Source organism: Seriola aureovittata, chromosome 23, assembly GCF_021018895.1.
Source record: "Seriola aureovittata isolate HTS-2021-v1 ecotype China chromosome 23, ASM2101889v1, whole genome shotgun sequence".
Taxonomy (NCBI): domain Eukaryota; kingdom Metazoa; phylum Chordata; class Actinopteri; order Carangiformes; family Carangidae; genus Seriola; species Seriola aureovittata.
The window spans coordinates 13,101,129-13,116,816 of NC_079386.1; the positions used below are offsets into that span (position 1 = coordinate 13,101,129).

The window sequence follows — 15,688 nt, forward strand, 5'->3', positions numbered from 1 at the left end:
ATGAGATCAGTTGAAAGTGTATGGCAGTATTTATGGTGGTAGCCACAGGAGTAGAGCCAACAGGTGGACGATGAAAACTTTCAGTTTCAGTTGTGTCCCTGGACGTCCTGGAAGTCAAGGCGGTGATGGGGAGGAGCTGTGTTGCGCAATAGTAGGTCTGAGAAATAGTGACAGAATGCAATGATATCAAAAGTACAAATTGTCAATGACTGGATTTTGGCAGCATGGAAAAGCAGAAGTGATTGAGAAAATAGAAGAGCAGGAAATATCCACAAAAGCAGAACTTGAATTTGTGGGAACTTGTTTTCTTTGTTGTTTATTCATACATGGCTCTGAAGGGACCTTTCTAAAGTCTGAAAAAAATAAGCTAGATGATGTCATCAAGTCAGGATATGGCAGCCTCTTCTGTTTTGGCCTTGGTCTGTCTTTCTTTAAGTAAGTCCTCCAACTTCATGGAAGTGCAATATAAATGAGTGAAGTGCCCCTTTAATTCATTCTCCTCTTCATTCAGTAATGCCTCTCAGTCGTGCCTCTTTAGCTTCTGTCCATTTATATACTTTTCCTGTGTGTCTCTTTCATCCTATCAGCATAAAATATAATGGGCCATTGATCCCAGAAGAACTCTCTGCCAAAATCTGATTTACATTTCATCAATAACACTCACAGGCGTCTGTAAACTTGTGTCTCCTCGTAGAAATGTGTATTGAGGTTCTTAACTCTGAAGATAAATTAAACTTCACTTGGATTTAGTCAGTTTTGGTTTTCAGTGAAATATTAAACGACTGAAAACAGCAGTTGCTAATCATCTCATTTATGTTGTTAATAGCCCTCTCCTGCCCGACACCAACGGTTCCAGAGAACTCCGCAATGAAGGGAAACAACTTCACCTATGGAAGCAAGGTGACTTTCAGGTATCATTTGCATCCCCTACAACACCATGTTGTCATGTTGACAGTAGGAAATACAAACATTGGCTGTTAAAGCTATAAAAAAATAGTACGTTTAGATCAGTACAAGCCAACCATTTCTTAACAACATCTTTATCTAACCCTCTTTTCATCCGTCCCAGCTGTATGAACGGCTTCCTGCCTCAGATCCCGTATGAGTTCCAGTGTCTCACTAGTCTGCGATGGAGCGGGACGCCACCTGTCTGTCACCCAGTGACCTGCGGGGGGCCTCCAAATGTTGAGAACGCTGATTACAACCTTGACAAAAACACATACCTGTCCACTGTCAGATACACCTGTGCTGAGGGATACAGGTATGGACAATTTACCGTCAGCTGCACTGTCCACTGTCAATTCTGAAGATGATAGTTAAGTGAATAATTGATCATTTCATCTATACATTTAATAGCTTTGATTTGTTTTTTTTGATTGTTGGATAGAGTGAAGTTATGATACTAAAGTAACAATAAAATTGCTCAATGTGCTGAAACAAATTACAAAAGTAATTTACAAATGAACTAAATGGGACCATAAAACCACATAACACTGTAAGAGCAACAAACTGTGGAAATGTCAGGAGAATCAGTTTGTCCTCTTAGCTTATTAAATCTGTCCTGTCTAAATAAGTCCTGTCTATTTTCTAAACCTTTGTTAAAATAGATTAGAGTTATAGTCCAAGTGAAGTCTGATTCATGTCGGCAAATTGCTGCTGCAACCTGAAGTGACATGATGAACTCTGCATGACTCTGTATGCTGTCATCAGTTGTGATTTATTTATTTGTTTTCACAAGTTGTTATCTATAAGTCTCTGTGACTGTATTATTGAGCTGGTGTGAGTGTGTAAACTAAGTAGTATGTTGGTGCGAAGACCACAGGGCTCCATGGAAGTCGTCTGTGAAGCAACAGGGGAGTGGAGCAGGCCTTCCCCACGCTGTGTGAGCATCCTGTGCAATGAGCCTCCGGCCCTGAGAGACGCCGTGACCATAGGAGAGAACTTTGAACTGGGAAACAAGGTGCACTATGTCTGCAAAGAAGGGTAAATGTGGTTGAAGTCTACTCAGTTATTGTGTTGTCTTGTCAATTGAAAGTGTGAACATGTTAAAACTATGGAATCACTGTATATTCCATGAATGCCTATTTGTCCTCTGCATTAAACTCCACTTAACTATCTTCATGTGCCATCATGGATTTCACAGTGATGCAGTCCTAAAATATAGTTTAATTTTTTTTATCTGCATATTTGATGTACTATTAATAGAATTTCTGCATTAAAATAATTTTCTGATATACAACACCTAAATAAGAATTAAAATTTGTTCCTTTATTGCAAACAGTTACTGTAGAATACAGTCTACCATGCTGGGAACAATCAGCATGTTTGGACATGTGTCATTAGTTTCTGGAATATTATCAGTGTCTGATATCCTATTATATTTTGCTGCAACTTCTTTTGGTCTCCTCCATCTGCAGCTACACTCTGATTGGTCCAGAGACGAGAGAATGTCTGTCAAGTGGCCAGTGGAGTGACAGCTCCGCCCAGTGTGTTCCTCGCTCCTGTGGTCCCCCGCCCGCCATCGACCACGCAGAGCCCTACGAGAGCCACCAGCTGTTTGGAGACACTGCTAACTACTACTGCACTGACGGATACACTGCCAGCAACAACTCTAAGATGGTGTGTAATGCTCAGGGTGTGTGGGCGCCTCCTGATGGCATGGAGGCCCCTCGCTGCATCGCAAACTTCTGCCTACGCCCGCCTGAGCTACCCCATGCAATTTTAGATTCTGTCAACAAACCTAAATATGCCAGCAACACTGAAGTGAGCTATAAATGTGAAGAGGGCTTCATGCTCAACACCACAGCCACTCTGAGATGTCTAATGGGAGGAGAGTGGGCGCCTTCGCCGTATGATATCGGCTGTGTGCCGGTGAGGTGCTCCAAGCCCGAGAGCATTGATCGCGGATATGTGATTGCAACAAACTACAGTTTTGGGGCTGTGGTGGCGTACGGCTGCGATAAAGGCTTCCTGATCCGAGGGGAGAAGAGGAGGACCTGCAAGGCCAATGGAGAGTGGGGAGGAGCTCTGCCCACCTGTGTACCCGTGTCCTGCTCCTCCCCTCCTTCACTCAAGAACGGACACTTCCAGGTTAGCCACAATCATCAAAATGACATAATTTTAGATATTTTAATGCCTGATTTTATATGTATTTGCCATATAGAGATATATAAATATATATATTTAAATTGAGTAATTCTGATTAAATACTAAGTGAGCATAACCAAGAGAGTCTTTCAGTCAGGGCACAGCAGATCAGAAGAACCCACCAAATGTGCAGTTTGTCTGCAGTTCAATGTACTGTTTGTCAACATATATGGAGAATTCATTTTCGAATGGTAAATTAACTATTAATAAATATTTACTTTGGCATGAATCGAGTCACTCTTTCAAGGAAATTCCTTTGGAATTCAACAACTGTCGATAAACAATAAATACAGTATGTTTAAATGATAAATCCCTCTGTTTATCCGCCTACAGGTCAGACTTCGATACACCTTCAACAGCAAGGTGACATATATCTGTAACGCAGGCTACAGACTGGTTGGTCGTCCAGAACGATTTTGCCAAGCCAACCGCCAGTGGTCCAACAACGACCCTCCCACCTGTGTCCTTTTGACCTGTGACCCTCCTCCCAACATCGCCCACGGACATTACAGGGGCTCTGAGTTCCAGGTGGGTCAAAAAGTGGAGTATGTCTGTGATGAGGGTTACGAGCTGGCCGGGGATGCGATCTGGACCTGTCTGAAGTTCGGACGGTGGGATAAGACGAGGCGCCCACGCTGCTCACCGGTGCAGTGTCCAGAGCCGCCGCTGGAGGAGAACCACCTGGTCCTGAAGGGCATGGACTCTGAATCTGGGACAGTGGAATTATCCTGCGAGGATGGCTACGTCCTCGAGGGTGCTCGGTTCCTCCGTTGCACCCCATCCCAGGAGTGGAACGACACCTTCCCGTTGTGTAAGCAGGTGTTTTGTGGCCCACTTCCTCAAGTGTCATTCAGCGGTCCTTCCTTGTCCTCTCCCCCATTCCCTTATGGCTCAGCGGTGACCTACACATGCATAGACGGCTTCACTTTAAGAAAAGAGGACTCCGTGTCCTGTCTAGCCAGCGGGCAGTGGAGCAGTCCTCCCCCAGAGTGTATCCCAGTTGAATGCCCTCAGCCTGTGGAGATTTCTAATGGTATAGTTGACGTCCAGGGTCTGATGTACCTCAGCAAAGCACTGTACAGTTGTAGGACTGGATATAATTTAGTTGGCAACTCCACTGTCCTCTGTGGAGAAAAAGGACTTTGGATCGGAGGGGTCCCCTCTTGCCGTCCAATTGAATGTTCCATTCCTAATCAGATAGTCAATGGAAAAGTGGTTTATACAAAACTCCAGTTTGGTCATAGTGCCACCTACTCCTGCCGTCGTGGTTACCGCCTCCAAGGCCCAGAGACTCTGAAGTGCCTGGCCAGTGGGGAATGGGACGTCGAGCAACCGGCGTGTGTGCAGATATCTTGCACCCCACCTCAACCCATTGAGAACGGTTTCGTCGAGGGTCAGGATCACAGTTTTGGTGTCACTATTTTCTACAGCTGCTTCCCTGGCTTCCAGCTAATGGGTCAGGACCATCTGACCTGTGAGGAGTTCGGCTGGTCAAGTTCTGTTCCCGCCTGCGTGGCGTCAGACTGCGGCCTGCCTCCTCACATTGACTTTGGGGAGTATGTTAGGGTGACAGAGCAGACTTCTAAAGACACTGGAACATTAGCGTCACCTAAAGACTTGAGCTTCCTTCATGGGACATTGATTGAATACCGTTGCCACAAAGGTTACGACCTGACAAGCCCCACCAGGTTGGTGTGTCAGGAGGACGGAGGCTGGAATGGGACGGCCCCGTCTTGTGTCCCGGCAGAGTGTGAAACACCGCCCAGTCCAGAGCACGGCTGGGTGAATGTGACTGATACCGCCCTCGGCAGTATGGTCAAGTATACTTGTGAGGAAGGATATGAGATTGAGGGCGAGGCTGTGAGGCAGTGTGTGTCAGGTCGACTGTGGACTAATGACGCCCCCATTTGTCAGCCGGTTTCCTGTGGCGACCCAGGGGCTATCGCTAATGGCACTGCTCATGGTGGTGCTTTTGTGTATCCTGAGGTTCTTCACTATGAGTGTAGCCCTGGGTTTGTCCTCAGAGGTAGTGAAACTATCGCCTGCCAGAGAGATGGAAAGTGGAACGGACAGAAGCCGCACTGTGAGCCACTGTCTTGTGGCCCTCCTAAAGTCCCCAGTGATATTACTGTCAAAGGAGAGGAGTACACTTATAATAATGAGGTAGAACTGAGCTGCCAGCCTGGCTTCCTCTTACAAGGGAAATCTGTCAGCGTTTGTAAGGCTGATGGCACCTGGAGCCATGAGTCTCCCACCTGTGTACCTGCCCGCTGTGGGAAACCCTCACCAATACCCAATGGGCGTGTGCTGGGATCAGAGTTTGGCTTCAACAGCAAGGTAAAGTATGAATGTGATGAAGGATACACACTTAACGGAGACTCCACACGTGTTTGTCAGTCAGACGCACTCTGGGACAAACCAGCACCTCACTGTGATATCATCAGTTGTGATCCCCCCGAGGACATCAGCCACGGCTTCCTGAACGGCTCCAGCTTCAACTACGATGATGTGGTAGAGTACGTCTGCTTCGATGGTTACGAGGTAGTTGGGGATCCCGTCCTGCGATGCTCTGCTCAAGGCTTCTGGGTGGGAACCGTGCCCCAGTGCCGGCCCTGCCTCTGTGCCCTCCCTGTGCTGAAATTCGGGGTGGTTCTCGGGCGAGACCGCGCCTGCGGGGACCGAGTGCATTTCCAGTGTGATGACGGCTACAAGCTGCTGGGTCCCTCTCAGGCGGTGTGTGAGAAGGGAGGGGTGTGGAGCCCTGGGGTACCTGTGTGTGGCCGGGGGAGGTGCAGTGTCGCTCCGCCTACAGTTGCTAACGCTGTTCTGCAGGGCGGCAGTGCCACCTTCCCAGACACAGTTATATACAGGTGTCGGCCTGGCTACCAGCCAAGGGGGTACCCACCCCTCTCCTGTGGAAGAGACGGCAGATGGGGGGAACCCAGGATCAGCTGTCAGCCTGTGAATTGTGGAAGACCTCCAGCTGTAGCCCACGCTCAGGTGGTGGGAGACACTTTCACCTTCCCAAACCAAATCACATACAGGTAAATACTGAAATTATTCCTTTAATTTTATTTGAGTTGAAACTTTATTTTTCTGGCATTTCTGATAGACATTATCTGCCACATTGTCTTTTGCATTGTTAGTTACACACGTGTCTTTGCTAATTCTCTTTGCAACAAACAAATCCCAGTAAGTGTGTGTGATCAGGTGAATCTATAAACTTGTCGTGTATCACCTGACCTCCACCATGTTTTTTAGGAACTCATATGTCTGATAGCCCTTATTTCTGTGTCAAAATCATTTCTACCATAAGTAGACATGTTTGTTTACATGTTGTATTCTTTTTTTTAAAGACTAAATGCTTTGTGGTGGACAATAAAGTTTTTTCTGAAGCTGTTTTTCTCATGTATGTCCCTCATTTTGTTTTCTTCCCTGTCATGTGTTTCCCCCCTTGCTCTCCAGGTGTGAGGATGGGTATGAAATAGCCACACAGACAGATTCTCTCTCCTGCCAGAGTGATGGCACATGGTCCAAACACAGCATCCGGTGCCGCCCCACCCCCTGCCTGCTGCCCACCAACTTCTCCGTCCCCCATCTGGTAATCACTGGGAAAGAGCTCACTCCTGTTGGGGGCACCATCACGCTCTCCTGCCCTCCTGGCTTCTACCTGCAGGGGTCAGCACTAGCTGAGTGTCAGGTAGGAAATATGTTGGTGAATGATTTGTCCAAGTTTCTTAGATTATTAATCTTTATGAAAGTAGTTGGTTAAATAACAAAACAGGAGGTTCCTGGTCACTATATGCAAAGAAGATGTTCTGACCTGTAATTTAGCTTTTTTGACACTTAATTAAAATATTGTGCGTCATCACTTTGATCCAAAAAGTACACCTTGTGGTTTTGCAATACTTTTCGTATCTAAAGTGGCAACACTTTGCTTATCTCTCCCTTCTTTTCCGCTAAACATGTCAATAAGAAACCATGAATAATGTAGCATTTTCCTCTCCTGTCTTTTGTGGTATGTGATAAGCTGGGTGGAAGCTGGACTCCAAGCATCTTGACAGTTTCCTGCGAGCTGGTGGTGTGTGAGAAACCCCCTCCTCTTCTTCACGGTGTCACTGAGGGGGACAGCTACAACTATGGAGACTTTGTCATGTACTCCTGCCTCCCTGGCTTTAACATGAAGGTATTTCTCACCAGGCCACATTTTCTTCAGCTGCTGACATTACAAAGACAGGTCTCATAAATGACATCACCGTAAAATAGCAAACATACAACTTCGCAATGACAAGCTAAAAACATAGCTGTACTGGAAAACCAAACCTAATACAAAATTGTGGATGATACAAAACATTCATCTTTTTGTGTGTAACTGAGTTCAGGGTTTAACCTTCACAAATGTACCTTTTTCCAGATTTTCTTGATCCCTATAAGATGTAATTGGTATCTGACAGAGCCTTCAAAATCTCAGTCTCAGCCACTCATTTCCTGTAATACAGCAGGGGGCTTCCCCTCCCCTCCTGCACTCTGTTTTTAAACAACAGTCTGTCCACACTGAGCTAATGGCTAAGAATCAGATTACAGAAAGTCACATGATTTCTCCTCAGCAATCAATAGGAGTGTGTTGTAACAGAGCAAACAGAAGGAGCTGAGTCACTGATACACTGATACCCGCTGATAAACTAACTTCCTTAATTTGAATGCTTGAAACAATGAGCGCCTTTTAATACACTGAAGACGCACAAAGAGTGCATTGCTTCATTTAGAAATTAAATCCATGAATCCTAATTGTCTCATACATGTCTTATATAGCTCACACTTTGCTGTGTCAAGGTTGTCTGCTATACTTTGCAGCTTTACACTGTTCTCTTTGTTGCAGGGAGACTCTATCCAGACCTGCCAGGGAGACAGAACATGGAGTGGCACCCAGCCAGTGTGTGTTGGTAGGTTTGTGTTCATATGAGACAGACCAGGAGGTGTCTATAACAACATCAAATAGTTCATCCTAGTGTGTTGTCAGTGCTATTCTTAGAAATACAGGTGGGAAACACACCTTAAGATTAAGGAAACTGTTTTTAGTCATGACAGTGCAGTCACAATCAACACGTAATGAATGGCCGAGTAAATAAAGAGGACAACGCCACCCTGACATCCTACAAGAACACAAATCTTCATATGAGCCTATTCCATAACAAAAGCAGACATTGGTCAGGAATTATTTGCCTCCCTGCAGTTCTGCAGAAGAGGATATGAAAAGGGAAAATACTTAATTTGGATGTGACTGTGAATGCAGAAATGTTGGCAACAACGACTCTCCAGAGAGAGCTGCAGGTGTGAAAAGAAGTTCAGTCGAGCTGTAGCTCTGGATTATAAAATAATTTTCACTGTTTGCTGTTTTTGGACAGTTTTAGTGAAAAACATTTTCTGTGATGTCTCTGATCTCAATTTTAACGAATAATCTCAAAGCAAAGTGAATAGAAATTATATTGTACGGAGGGTACAGCCTAGAGTTTCTCATGATGTTACCTGTTACATTATGTACATTATATACATTCCAACCCCACCTTTGAAACTTTTTCATGCTTGTTTATTTTCTCCTCAGCACAGTCCTGTGGGCCTCCTCCCACAGTAAAAAATGCACTGGTCCAGATGACAGGAGAGACTTACCTACACAATGCAAGTTATGTATGTAATGTTGGGCTTCAGCTGGTCGGCTCTAAGACTCTCATCTGTCAGACCAACGGCACATGGAGCCTTCCCGCTCCTACATGTGAAGGTATGAAGGGCGGTTAGTAAGCACTTTGGGTAAATAGAGGGACAATTAAGTAGCTACACAGAATAATTCATCTTTACAATTGTTTCTCATGTCAGGGGTCAGAGGCTGCGACAGCCCGAAACAGATGCTGCACGGCAAAGTGCAGGAGCACAACCTGAACACTGGGCGCGCTGTGGAGTTTCAGTGTGATAAAGGCTACAACCTGGTGGGAGATCGTCTGGTGGTGTGCATGGGGGGCAACGCCTGGAGCTCCACTTTCCCCACCTGCCAGCGTGAGAAACTTTGCCACACACGCACACACACACACACACACACACACACACACACACACACACACACACACACACACACAAACAAACACACAGTTACATGGAAACATGCAGGCCAAACAAGTTTAACTGATGTGATATGATGAATGAAAGCCACTGTCTCACTTAGTTTCTCTTCCTGTTTGTCCTAACAACATGATCGCAGTTACAGTCTCACAAACTCACTCCTGTGCATGTGGAAACAATGCAAGTCAACCCCCCACACAAAATTCATCACTCAATCAAGAGTTCCTCCCACTTCAAGTTTTTCAAGTCTTTTGTCAAAATGAAACAAAACTTAAAGTAGTCATATGGGAAACTTACATGTGGCAAAGAACCGTAGGAATTCATCTCTGTGAGCTCAAAGTGAAAAAGGACATTACAAAATTCAAACTGACATGCTAAGAATAAAACCATATGCATAAGAATATTTAAGAATATACAGAGATAAGATAAAAATGAAAATAAAGATTTTCAAAGACAACAAACCAATTATTCAACAAAAAAATCTTAGTTAGTTGAATCCCTAATGCAAATATACTTTGGGAATATAAAGTACATTTCTTTGTATGCAAAGCATATCAAGTGTAAACATGTTGTTCAGAACATGGTGTTCAGTGTAATATAACTGAGTATGATCCCTGCAATCAATCCAGTCTTTGTGAAACCTGTGGCCGTGTCACAGACAGACAGAGTCTGTGGTATTTTACAGCACCTGTGATGGTGTCATATTGGATTACATTACACAATGAACAATGTCTTCAATATTTATCTATCCCTATTTACATATGTTGAAACAAGAGTATCATCAAGTACAGGCTACTTACTGTATATTATTGTAACACAAACTTTAGTAAAAACTAAAATCTAAAACTTTAATTTTTGATTTTATAGTTACCACAGGTGTAATACAGTGTTCATTTAAAATACAGGAATATACTTATTACCGTCTCCCATCTAAACTTCCTTATATGTGTATGTTTTCAAACATAGCCTCATGTCATGACACCAGCCATGGTAGCTTTTACATATTGTTGTTGTGTCTGTGTTAAACAATTAAAAAATTATACTTTTGTGTTGCTCACAGACACAGTCTATCAACTCCATGTCAAAAATAAATCCATCATTTCTGTCCCTGACAGCTAAGTCCTGTCCGGCTCCTCCAGGCTGGAGGGGGGGCGGTAGCGGGAACGGATCCCAGCAGGAGTTTCCTATCGGTCAGTCAGTGCGTGTCGCCTGCCCCAAAGGTCAGCAGGTGAAAGGCAGCGGCACCATCACCTGCAGGCCAGACCAGACCTGGAGCCCCATCAGCTCTGTGTGTGAAAGTAGGTACAGTTTGCAGGCTGTAAGTTCTGTTTATCCAGTTTTGTACATTGTGTGAGCCTTTAATTTATATCAAAATACTTTGACAGAACAGGAGGCATTTGTTTGATCCCTCCTTTCAAAACAAGACTTAGCTTTAAAGCTCACCAAGTTAATCATTTATAAGTTGAAATCCATCAATAATAAAAGCTGTCTGATATATATTGTACTAGCAGACCACTATTATTGTCTGGTGTCTTCTTATGACAAATATATCAGTATTGCTGTCTGTGTTGGGAGATGCAAATATAAATTTCTGTACATAAACATTTCATAGATTGTACTTCTATTTTATTGTACATTCATACTGACCTCCATTCTTATTAATTCAAGTTTTAAGTAATTTTATTATTATATTTGTGAATGAAGTCTACTTTTCAAAAATGAATTATCCTTTCTTTATTGATATAATATTTGCCTTGTTTATGGTTCTGTAAAATATCCTGCCTCTCTTTTTTTTCTAACCATATTTTATGATTATTGTTTGTGTAAAAATCAATATCATCTCATGTATGACTATTAATATTTTTCAGACAAAGTTAATTTGTTGTATATTCGGGAAATCGACAGTTCATCAACATTTCGCACCTCTGCATGCTCCCCTCGTCTTGTGCAAGTGCTGCTCCACACTTGCATGGCTGTTGGCTTAAATCTACCTGTTATCTCAAGTACCGTTTCTCTCTGTTGTCGTCTGTCTCTCGCTAGTCTTTTATCAAAACAAATGAGGCTGCTTCAAACACTGTCCTGTACGCTGGACTAATTATGGGCATCTCTGCGGCTTCTATGGCAACCTTTGTCAGATAATCCTCTGATCTTTCTTAGGCACAGTTGTCCTGAATATGCAACACAATGGTGGTTATGTTACTATAGCTCATTGTTTGTATTTGCATGGAGTCTATTCTCCTATATGCATGCGTACCATAATCCTTTTAGTCCTGTTTTTGTCACAGACAATGTTTAAGTGAAGCCACACAGCTGAACTATGTGACACATTTGCATGAAATTCTCTGTCTGCCAGGGTAATGAGGGATACAGAAAACACATTTGATTTCATTTAATCAACACAGATTTCTCTCTCTGCGGTGCACAATTACATAGTTGTATCTTATAAGTACATACAGGGGGTAGACAAAATAGCAGAAAAACTTACAATACAATATATTAGTTCTGCAGAAAATGAGTGAGGTTAATGTAGATGGTTATTTGTTGATGCTCACAGAGGTTCAGTTTGGCCACTTTTAAGATTGTTATTATTCGGTATATTGTGCATGAGTGGCAAACACTCATTTGCTAAGAAGGAAAGAGCAAATGACGACATACTGAACAAAGAAAACTCAAAAGAGCTGAGTTCACCTCTGACACCTCTGACAATCTCAAACAATTTGACATAATGAGCTTCTGTTGTACAGTATTGTAAGGTGTCTCTTTTATTTCGTCCGCTCCCTGTAGGCTTAGCAACTTTTCAACTTTGCTTTTACAGGAGATTAAAATGTTTTTCAGCTGTTTAGGCCATTTAGTAAAAAACATGTTGTGAGTGTAAGAACAAAGACATGGTTAAGACAGAGCAGCCTTTTCAAAAAAACACTAAGTAGTCTAGTGAGTAACTCGTGGGTCGTTCCATCTGGGCTGTTGTACAGGGGTGTCCTGTGGCCCCCCTCTCCATGTGGCCAATGGGGTGGTGCGGGGGGCGGTGTTCCAGTTCGGGGACGTGGCGGTGTACTCGTGTTTTGGCGGATACACCATGGAGGGCGTTGGAAGGAGCAGGTGTCTGGAGAACGGCACCTGGACGCCACCTCCCACATGCAGAGGTAGAGAGAACACAGAGGGGACTCCGCCCTTTTCCCAGGACACTTCTGCTTCAGCTGACTGTCCCTTTCGCTCATGACACTGCGCTGCTTCTCAGCTTTTTAATTCTTTCCTGGACTCCTACTGCTGCTTTGTTCTGTGGAGGATATTAACTTTTCTGTGTTGAAAAAGGTGCAGCTTCACCACAGTAGCTCCTCCCTACTGCTGTACTGTGACCGACACCTCTTTCCGTGATCTCTTAGATCTTATGAGTCATGAGTCACTCATGACTCATTTACATGAGTATGGTCTGTAGCCTGGATCCAGTCCCATTAAAGAAACAAATCCATCCTTAGACATGTTGAAACATTTGGTCATGTGCATTACATTTCAGGCAGAGTTGCACTGCCTAGTGGTGTCTTTTTTTTTTGTTGTCATTTTTGTGAATGGTTGGATAAAACTATACTTTCTGGCATCATGTCAAGATTTTTCTAGTGCACCTACAATATAATATAACACAGTTCACTATTTAAAACATCCATAGTTGTGGATTTGGTGTACAGCCCTCAGTTGTAAAAGTGGAGGTGGATTTATACTTTGTCCTGAAAGAGAAAATTCACAATCATCACAAGCCAGAACGAACACACAACCATAAACTGTAAACTGGATAATCACCAAGGTGCAGAGAAAAGTGCTGTCATTTGCACAGGAAACAGACATGACAACATCAATAGTCTGCTTCCCTACATATCTGTCGACACTCACCCATCTGTGGTTAAAACATTAACTCCTCTTCTGAAAAAGGCCATTCTGGAAAATCAGTGAAATATGTGGGCAGGTGATGGGGAAAATGGTTCAAAAGGGGAAAAAAAGTATCAGACTTTATTATAGAAATGCTATTTATCTATTAAGATAATGATAATGTTTAACAGTGTTGGAATATCAAAAGCTTTCTTTTGATCAGAGCTCACATTTGTTTGTGTTTTGTGAATCAGGTGACCAATTAGAAAATACGGTTGATCAAACTGGCACAGCTGACTTCAGAGTTGTTCTTTTAAAATATATTCCAAATAGACCATTGACATGTCGTCCTCTGAGAAAAATGTATGTGTTAGTGTGTTCAAAATAACAAATCAGAGGATCAAATCTCTTGTGTCGCTCTGCCACACTTTTAAAGAAACAGAGAAAGCACCACTGATCTCATGCAACATGAAATTCAAATGGCCACTCACATGTTTTGCATATGACAATAAGGGCTGGATCCAAGCTAGCCTTTCTCTAACGGCTGCTGAGTTTCATACAGAAGTACGCAAACACACACACTCGGGCCGTCTCTGTTGATGATGAGTTTTTCTACAGAGGACTTTAATCTGCAGCGTGTGAATGCTGTTTTTGTTCCGTTGCATGAGGTTGCATGGTCAAGAGTAGCACCAGAGGCTGTGACCATAGAAATAACAGAAAGGACTTGAAAACCCAATTCCAGTGAAAGGGGACTGAGTCTGTTCAGTATGTTGCTCTATTCTGTATGAGTCTCTTTCCACATGTAGAATATATGCTGTGCACGTGTGTGTTTCGAGCAGGATTCCTCTTATCTTAATCTCTGATATGTTGTTGTCTGTGTGTATGCGTGTGTGTGTCTGTGTGTGTGTGCATACATCTCCCTTAGCTGTGTGTTGGCTGCAGTGTCAGAACGGAGGTGTGTGTCAGCGGCCCAACACTTGCTCCTGCCCCGAGGGCTGGATGGGCCGACTGTGTGAGGAGCGTAAGTATTTAATCATGATATATTGTTCAGTAAAATCTGTTGACACACAGTTAATACCAACAACATGACCCCAAGTGTTTTACAACACAAACTCAAAAACTCGGTAATGCAACAATCCAGCCAGCTTGCGAAACAGGTTTTAGCAGACAATGGTGCACAAAGAGTTTCAGAGATTTGTTTTGTGTTTAGTCATCACATAAGTTAAAGGAGCAATAACTTAATAACGACCAAAAATCACACAAGAATGGAACCTGCTGTTTCTCTCAAATTGATTGAAAGGCCTTTAAATAGATTAATTTACAAAGGTCAACACCTACTGTGGCTTCAGAAAGTAGACAGAGCCCTTCACTTGTTGCAGACTTTATTGTGTTGTAGATTTAATTGTAAATTAATATTATCACAAATGTAAGATTTCAGTTTTCGATTTTTAACACATTTGAGAAGTTCTCAAAACATGTTTTCTCTTTGTAATTATTGGTTATTGAGTGTATATTGATTGGCAATTTTATCCATTTAGAATTAAATCCACAACACAGTAAAGTGTGCAACAAGTGAAGGGGTCTGACTACTTACTGAAGCATCTGTAAATAGTGAACAATGTAAACATTCTACCTGCTTAACATCAGCATGTCAGCATTGTCATTGTGAGTATGTTAGCATGCTGACATTAGCATTTAGCTCTAAGCCCAGCTGCTAGCATGAGTCACTCTTCGTTTTGTTAAACCTATTGCAGAGGGGCCCAAGTCAACAGTGTTAAATATATTTTAATAAAACACTTGAAGTGATAAACATTTATTTTTAAAATGTCAGCGGCATAAAACTTTTAAACATTATTGTGGTGAAGTTTTGCTGCTTTCCTGTGTTTTATATTATTGTTAATTGAATAAATAAGCAGTTTTAAGGCGTGACGCCTTGGGCTCTGGGAAATTAAAATGAACATTTTTTTATACAGTTCTCTGATATTTTATACACTTTTATACAACAGTTAATAACAATTAGTCATTTATTTCTCTACTGTACATTATTGTTCTTTACATTTACATTTGCAAAAAAAAAACTACTTGGGCGTGGCTGTTAAAACACAAGCAGTGGAGAGGCTCTTCTCTTTCTTCATCAGGACAATAACATGCATAACTCAAGCCTGCAGTCACAAATGGTTTCAAATGTCAACACTGGGATCAACTGTTTAGGATACCAACAGAGAGAGGTGGGATTGATGACCTTAAATCACTTCCTGTTTCCACTCATATCTCTCGTCTCTTTCTTTAATAACAGCTATCTGCATCCTGCCGTGCCTGAATGGAGGCCGTTGCGTGGCACCCTACCAGTGCGAGTGTCCCACCGGGTGGACGGGCACACGCTGTCACAGTGGTGAGTTCATGTGTGATGCTTTCACATGTTTATGCTGGTACGTATGTGGGTAAACCTACTGTGTGCATTGATAGCTCAGTGATGTATGATGGGAGTGCATGTAGAGAGTGAGGCCTCACCTAACAGGATTCCCTGCACGTCAGCATCATAATAACCCTCATGGCACTGACTCAGGAG

At 42.9% G+C, this 15,688-nt stretch overlaps 1 protein-coding gene across 2 annotated transcripts in view; it reads left to right on the forward strand.

Annotated features, from left to right (window-relative positions):
* The window catches only part of svep1 (sushi, von Willebrand factor type A, EGF and pentraxin domain containing 1), a 90,689-nt gene that overhangs the window by 72,347 nt on the left and 2,654 nt on the right, over nt 1-15,688 (forward strand). Inside the window, exons 34-47 of one of the 2 annotated variants that reach the window (XM_056368583.1) lie at nt 827-911; nt 1,070-1,261; nt 1,816-1,983; nt 2,418-3,090; nt 3,481-6,191; nt 6,613-6,847; nt 7,178-7,333; nt 8,027-8,090; nt 8,750-8,923; nt 9,019-9,195; nt 10,374-10,556; nt 12,231-12,401; nt 14,045-14,140; nt 15,416-15,511. In XM_056368583.1, the coding sequence (XP_056224558.1) occupies nt 827-911; nt 1,070-1,261; nt 1,816-1,983; nt 2,418-3,090; nt 3,481-6,191; nt 6,613-6,847; nt 7,178-7,333; nt 8,027-8,090; nt 8,750-8,923; nt 9,019-9,195; nt 10,374-10,556; nt 12,231-12,401; nt 14,045-14,140; nt 15,416-15,511 (5,181 nt within the window). The remainder of the gene's footprint in view (nt 1-826; nt 912-1,069; nt 1,262-1,815; nt 1,984-2,417; nt 3,091-3,480; nt 6,192-6,612; nt 6,848-7,177; nt 7,334-8,026; nt 8,091-8,749; nt 8,924-9,018; nt 9,196-10,373; nt 10,557-12,230; nt 12,402-14,044; nt 14,141-15,415; nt 15,512-15,688) is intronic. The other variant, XM_056368584.1, reaches the window with a different exon arrangement.